This window comes from Marmota marmota, unplaced genomic scaffold, assembly GCF_001458135.2.
Source record: "Marmota marmota marmota unplaced genomic scaffold, marMar, whole genome shotgun sequence".
Classification (NCBI taxonomy): Eukaryota; Metazoa; Chordata; class Mammalia; order Rodentia; family Sciuridae; genus Marmota; species Marmota marmota.
The window spans coordinates 8,731,309-8,738,541 of record NW_025999905.1 but is presented as its reverse complement, the minus strand read 5'-3'; the positions used below and the strand labels follow the sequence as shown (position 1 = coordinate 8,738,541).

The following is a 7,233-nucleotide window of genomic DNA, read 5'->3' as shown; positions in this document are numbered from 1 at the left end:
CTTATAATTTCTTTTTAAAATTATTTATTTGTTCTTATTATACACAATGGCTGAATGCAATTCATTTCATATTACACATATAGAGCACAATTTTTCAAGCCCCTGATTGTACACAAAAGAGAGTCACACCATTCCTGTCTTTATACATGTACTTAGGGTAATGATGTCTAACTTATTCCACCATCATTCCTACCACCTTGCCCCCTCCGGTACCCTCCCTCCCTTTTGTCCTATTTAAAGTTCCTCCATTTCTCCCATGCTCCCTCCCCCCATCACCATTATGAGTCTGTATCCTCATATCAAAAAAAACAAAAACAAAAACAAAAACATTCAGCCTTTGGTTTTTTGGGATTGGCTTACTTCACTTAGCATTATATCCTCCAACTCCATCCATTTACCTGCAAATGCCATGATTTTATTCTCTTTTAATGCTGAGGAATACTCCATTGTGCATATATACACCAAAGTTTTTCTATCCATTCATCTATCCATCTGGGTTGGTTCCACAATTTAGCTATTGTGAACTGTGCTGCTATAAACATTGATATGGTTGTGTCCTTGTAGTATGCTGTTTTTAAGTCCCTTGGGAATAAACCAAGGAGTGGGATAGCTGTGGTTCCATTCCAAGTTTTCCAAGGAATCTCCATACTGCTTTCCAGATTGGCTGCACCAGTTTGTAGTCTCACCAGCAATGTATGAGTGTGCCTTTTCCTCCATATCCTCGCCAACACTTATTGCTGTTTGTATTCTTGATAGCTCCATTCTGACTGGAGTGAGATGAAATCTTAGAGTAATTTTGATTTGCATTTCTCTAATTGCTAGAGATGTTGCACATTTTAAAAATGTCAGAAAATTTTTGAGATGATTTTTTTTAAGTGCAGTGTCAGAGACTGAACCCAGAGCTAGCACATTAGCTATGATTTCTAAAATAAATATTAGAAAATAACACAACATGTTGAAGTCAGGTAATAAAATAAATATATAGAAATATTTTGAGGAAATAATAATTTACACTATGGGATGATGATGTAAGAGCCATTATTCCAAGATAAAAAGCCATCTCAGCTTGTAAGGCATATATACTTTTCAATGCCTTCCTCACTTCACTTACTGCATCCCTTTTAATATAGGAAAGTTTGCATTAGGAAATGTTACTGTTCATTGGATAAAAGTTTTTTTTTTTTTTTTTTGTAACACTTTGCCAAAAAAAGGCGTTAAAAAGCTGGAAATGTATGGAAAACAGACTTGAAACACTGAAAACCTCAGAGGTGAGTACCTGTTAGACAGACCTGGGATCAGAGTCCACCTTCCTTTGGAAAGTCACTAATTTCAGGTTCCACATCTGTAAAAAAGGCACAAAACCAACCTTTGTCTCAGAAAGTAGTTGTGAGACCTGAAAGAATTATTCATGTAAATACATAATACTGTGCATAACATACAATGTATATGATTAGCTACAATTATTCAACAAGAATATATCACCATAGAGTAAAAATGGACGTATCCTCTGATTAGTGCTAAATTTGTTTTATAACTGTCCTCTGTTCACCCTAATCAACTGCAAGTTGTTAAAACTAGACTGGGGCTTCTACCTGTGTATATAATTGAACATGGTGATTACAAACACATGTGTTTATCAGAATGCAAACTTCCAAGCTCTTGTCTCGGATTCTAATTTAACAACTGCACCAGTAAACACCTCACAGATGACCCTGATGTGTGGTTAAGAACTACTAATCTAGCTTATGTGCCAATAAGAAACTGGGCCTGCTATTTATTTCTAAAATCTCTAGTTTATCAGGGCAAGCTACATTTTTGCCTTAGTTGTTACTGTTCCTATGTGAACTTTCTTTGCTTCCATGGAATCAGAAGCTGGAATATACCAAGTGACAGCACAAGTCAAAGCGAGAAGCTCTGAAACTTCTGAAATTGATGGTTTCTTCCACTGTTTTCTGGCTTGACAGATTATTTATGCTCTTCAGAGGATTTGTAACTGGAGAAAAGGCTTCTACAAGACAGGACTCTTAATCCAGGGTTAACCCCAACAAATGAAGCAGTAATTCATAGTTCAAATGTGGCATACATGATTTCAAATGAATGAGGTATCAAATAAATAATTTGTTGAAGTGGGAGTCCACTTCCATATGAAAGGAATTAGGCAAAATACATTATTTTTCTCCTATTGTTACCACCAATGTGTTATTTATTAAAAACTGATAAACGGGTAGTCATTTTGTTGACACAAGTTTGTGCATCTCCAATAGAGAGTGGGGTCCTTAGACTCCCTCTCCAACACAGAGTAGGCTTAATGTTTAGAAATTCCTGATAGGCTCAGTATACAACTCTTGGTGGAGAAAACAAAACAAAAGAAAATACCATATTATTTGGTAGAGATTTTTCTGTTTTAAAATAAATGGCCTCAACAAATTGAATGCAAAATAAATGAGGGTATAATTTTTTTTTTTAATTCAGTGTTTACTTAAAGTTGGTTCTACCACAAAAATCACTTAAAAGACTTATTAAAAATGCAGATATCTGGAACTCCCCCAGATCTCCTGAATAAAAATTTCTGTCAGTAAGGTACCAAAAATATACTTTTCAAGATTGTTATATAATATGTAAATTATTATATAAATATGTAAAAATATTACATAAAAATTCATCCTCAAGTAGTTCTTATGGAGTGTTAAACTAAGTCAAATTTTTCTTTCAGTCCTAAAGGCAAATATTCCTTGTTTCCCTTTTCAGCTATTCAAGAAAAAACAATGGAGACAGTTGAGGCAGTTAATTATTAACTTTTCAAGAAATATTGAGAAAATGAAAGAATAATATTATTGTCATATGGTGTTATTTAGTCTGAATTACCTATCTAAACACCTCAATTCTGTGTATTATCTTTCTTATGTACAAAAATGAGGTAAAAGTCAGAGATTAATAGGCTGTATTATTTACATGAGCCATATAAGTAGAAGAATGTGAATTGGAATTCACAGGCTGACAGAATGCTGGGGGTGGCCTGTGGAAGATCAATCATTTATTTTCCTTGACTCTGATTTCAACGAGTTAAAGAGCAAACTATTAAGCTATTCATTAGCATTTGTGAGCAATACCTAAATTCATCTCTAGAAATGGTATTAAGGCAGTAAGTGTGGTTGAGAAAGGGAATGATTTTACTTGAATACTAGAAAAATTAAAATTAAGTAGAATACTAGAAAAGTTAACTAGAGCTCCCAGGTGTGATGGTGCACACCTGTAATCTCAGTGACTTGGGAGACTGAGGCAGGAGGTTTACAAGTTTAAAGCCAACCGCAGCAATTTAGTGAGGCCCTAAGCCATGAAGTGAGACTCTGCCCCAAAATAAAAAAAAAAAATAAAAAGAACTGGGATATAGCTTAGTGGTTAAGCACTCCTGGATTCTATCTTCAGTATAAAAAAAAATTAACTAGATCTAACATTCTCTAATAATAATAGAAAAAATCTGTAAGATAAATCTTCTAGTGCACACTGACAAGTCAAACAAACAAAAATATCAAATTTTGGTCTGTCAGATACAAAGATAAGAGCCACTTCCATTTCATGTGACTTTTATGTACATTAAAATTAAAGACAACTGGACCTTACTAGTGATTATAGCAGGATTTCAGGATAAAAGGTAGTACCAAAAAATGTGAACTGCTTTCTGTATACCAGGAATGAACAAGTGGGATTTGAAATTAAAAACACAATAACAATTGTTATGGTTTAATAGCTTTACTTCTGTCCCCTGATGGCCCACATGTTAATGGCTTGGTATTACTGGGAAGTGCCAAGGACTTTTAAGAAGTGGGGTCTTGTGGGAGGTCCTTAGGTCACAGGGTGTGCCCTGGAAAGGAATCATGGGACCTCATTCTCTTTCTCTTTCTTCCTGGTTTGAGATGTAATGGTTTGCTCTATAGATTGTCCAGACACGACCTATAGCCATCTGCCTATCTCACCAAAGGCAAAACAAAGTCCCCCCTCCAAACCCTGGACTTTGACCCTTCAAAACTCTGAGCTTAACACATAGTTTCTTTTTATAGGTGAGCTGTTTTAGGTATTTTGTAGTAATGCAAAGATAATATAATTATTTACCTTAAAACCACTCAAAATGAAATATTTAGGTATAAATTTAACAAAATATGCACAAGATCTACATGAGAAAAACTATAGAACTGAGGAAAAATCTTCGAAAACAACTAAATAGAGATATTCCATGTTCATGGAGAGAAAGACTTACTATTGTCAAGGTGTCAATTTCTCCCAATGTGAGCTAGACATCCAAGTAATCTAAATAAAAATCTCAAAAAGTTATTTTGTGAATCTTGACACACTGTATGAAGAAGCCTAAGACTCAGAATAGTCAAGAAGTATAAGAACAAAATTAGAAGACTGACACTTCCCAATTTCAAGACATACTATAAATTTCCAGTAATCAAGTCATTAGGCTATTTGTGCAAGTATTTATAAACAGATCAATGGAACAATATAAAGAACTCAGAAATAGACCCACATAAGTATAGATCTTTGACAAAGCAACAAAGGCAATAGAATGAAATGAAGATTGTCTTTTCAACAAATTGTACTGAATAACTGTACATCCACAAACAAAAATCAATCTTGACCTAGCTAGACTTTACACTTTTCACAAAAATAATTTAAAAAATGGGCCACAGGCCTAAAGGCAAAATACAAAACCCCTAGAAGATAACATAAAGCGATAGGAAAGGACAAATAGGTAAGAATTGGGAATGGAGGTATGAACTGGCAAACCACAGAGGATTTTTATAGCAATGAAACTACTCTGTATGATACTCTAATGGTCAATATATGTCATTTCAAATTTGTCCAAACCCATATAAAGAATGTGTACCACTAATATTGAACCCTAAGGTAAATCATGGATGGTGGGCAATAATAAAGAGTCAATGTAGTTTCATCAGTTGTAATAAATATACACCTTTGTTGGGGATTATGCTAATGGGTAGATTATCCATCTGTGGGGACAGGGCATATGTGGGAAGTCTCTGTACCTTCCTTGCAATTTTCTGGTGAACAATAATGACTATTTAAAAAAAGTCAAGACATGCTAAAGTGTGTTTATAAATTTATGGTATATACTTAATGAAGTCACCTTTTGAATACTCACAACATGATGTAATATACTTTGTTATTCACAAGATGAAGGGCTTATCTGAAAAGTCAACACACCCTCATGGTCTAGTAATGGTATGTAAGTAAAGTTGAATTAACAGCATTCTGTTTTCAATCACATCAATATATTTAAACCATGTATAACTGTATTTGAAAATTAAAGTCAAATTGTAAATTTAGAGTTCTTCCCAAGGGTGATGCTGCATTAGTTATCTATTCCTGCTGTAACAAATTACCACAAACTCAATGGCTTAAAGCAACACAAACATAATACAGTGCTGAATATCAGAAGTCTGAAAATGGGTTGGCAAGGCTGCACCCATCTGGAAAGTCTAGGAGAAAAATTTGTTTCTTTACATTTTCCAGCTTCTAGAGGTTGCTGGCTTTCTTTGCTCATGGCTCTGTATCACCTAGACCCCTTCTTTAACTCTGATGTCCTTTATATAAGACCTCTTGTGATTTTGTAGGGCCCACCTGGATAATCCAGAGTGTGTTCATCTTCTCAATATCCTTTATCTTAATCAAATCTGTAATGTCCCTGTAGCAATTTAAGGTAATATATTCATAGGTTTTGGAAACTAGGATATGTGCTTCTCAAGGCAGCTATTATTCTGCCTACGATAGATGTCTAGAACAAAAACTATTCCAAGAACTATAATATTTTCATTTCTCAGGGTTCTTTCTGAATCTTATATTAGCTGTTGATGGGTGATTAATAATTATGAATTATCAAATAATTACTCTTCAATTATTACTAATTTATTCAATCAGCAATTCATTCAGTAATTGTTAAGTTCTTGTTGCATTTCAGGATCTGAGCACACAACCTAACTCAAAAAAGCAAAGCAAGGTCCTGCTCTTGTGGTATACCTTTCCAGGACCTAACTCAATAATGTTCTGGCATTCCAAACACTCCACTATATTTTCATGGTAAACACCATCAAGGACGGTACTAAATAAGGGAAAGATATGCTTCAGGACTGGGATTCCTCAACTCTGGAAGCACTTCTGTATAAGAGTTTGAAAGCCGCTCTGCCATTAGCTGCGCATCTTACAGAATCTCTTAAACATTCTGTTTCTCCTTTTGGAAAAGAAAAACAGCAATCCCAGGCTTCTTCTCCTGGAAGTTAAATGAGATATGTGGTTAAGTGATCAGCAATTAGCATTGGTGCTTTGACTCTCTAGTTCCAGAAAAGTGCTTGCTCCTTAAGGTCACCTGAGGATCTTTAAAAACATTCCAAAACCCATGCCACACGGGAGACCAATTAAATCCCAGTAGTTGAGGGTGAAACACAGGCTGCAGGATGCTCTTCACAGGTGTTGAGGTTTAATAACATTTGCCAGTCGCAACATTTTATATATACATAATATTTGGTAGCAGGGATTGAACCCAGGGGTGCTTAACCACTGAGTCACATTCCCAGGCAATTTTAGTTTTTATTTGATAGGGCCTAGGTAAATTGCTGTGGCTGGCCTTGAACTTGAGTTTCTCCTGCCTCAGCCTCCGGAATGGCTGGGATTACAAGCCTGCTTCACGGCCCTTGCCTTGCCTTCCTCATAACTCAAGAGTTCTGACTGACCTCTGTTGCGTGTGCAACGTGAAGTGGCCCTTAAGTATGTAAGGACAAACACCTGCTCCACGCTGGGCCTGCCCCGGGAGAACCTAAAAGCCGGGAAGCCAGCCCTCCCGGAGGCGCTGGGCCGGGTGCAGAGGCCAGGGAAAACAGGCTCAGCTGCAGCTGCGGCTCATCCCCTTAGGCCAGCAGTAGCGGGGTCCGGAGGCTCGGAGAGCACTTTATTTGTCCGCAGCCCACGCCGCGATCCCGGCTGAGAACAGGAGCAACCACAGGCCGCTGAGGGTCGGGTCTCGCGGCGCCACCCGACGCCGTCATGGAGCAGGGACAGCGCAGCGGCTCCAGGCCCGCAGAGCCCGGGCCTTGTCTGAGCAGCCCGTGCGGCGCGGACCAGGCGGCCTCGGTCTCCTTGCTGAGTGCTGCTGGGGCTGAGCCCGGGAGCCGCACGCTCGCCGTGGCCGCCGTGTTGCCGGCGGGGGGGTGCGGAGAG

General features: G+C 37.5%; 1 protein-coding gene and 1 long non-coding RNA gene across 6 annotated transcripts in view; one reads left to right on the top strand and one right to left on the bottom strand.

Moving 5' to 3' along the window:
* Positions 1 to 711: 711 nt before the first annotated feature.
* LOC125615520 overlaps positions 712 to 7,233 on the bottom strand; it is an 8,790-nt gene continuing 2,268 nt past the window's right edge. Inside the window, exons 2-3 of the long non-coding RNA XR_007346129.1 lie at positions 1,277 to 1,342; positions 712 to 767 (exon numbers count right to left, since the gene is read on the bottom strand). This is a non-coding gene — a long non-coding RNA (uncharacterized LOC125615520). The remainder of the gene's footprint in view (positions 768 to 1,276; positions 1,343 to 7,233) is intronic.
* Crppa (CDP-L-ribitol pyrophosphorylase A) overlaps positions 6,666 to 7,233 on the top strand; it is a 307,433-nt gene continuing 306,865 nt past the window's right edge. For 3 of the 5 annotated variants that reach the window (XR_007346127.1, XM_048799650.1, XM_048799648.1), the window contains exon 1: positions 6,670 to 7,232. Coding sequence is in view for 4 of the 5 variants with exons in the window: in XM_048799650.1 (XP_048655607.1) it covers positions 7,060 to 7,232 (173 nt within the window). In the remaining variant the exon portion in view is untranslated. Of the gene's footprint in view, position 7,233 lies in introns of all 5 variants that reach the window. The other 2 variants (XM_048799651.1, XM_048799649.1) reach the window with 1 other exon arrangement.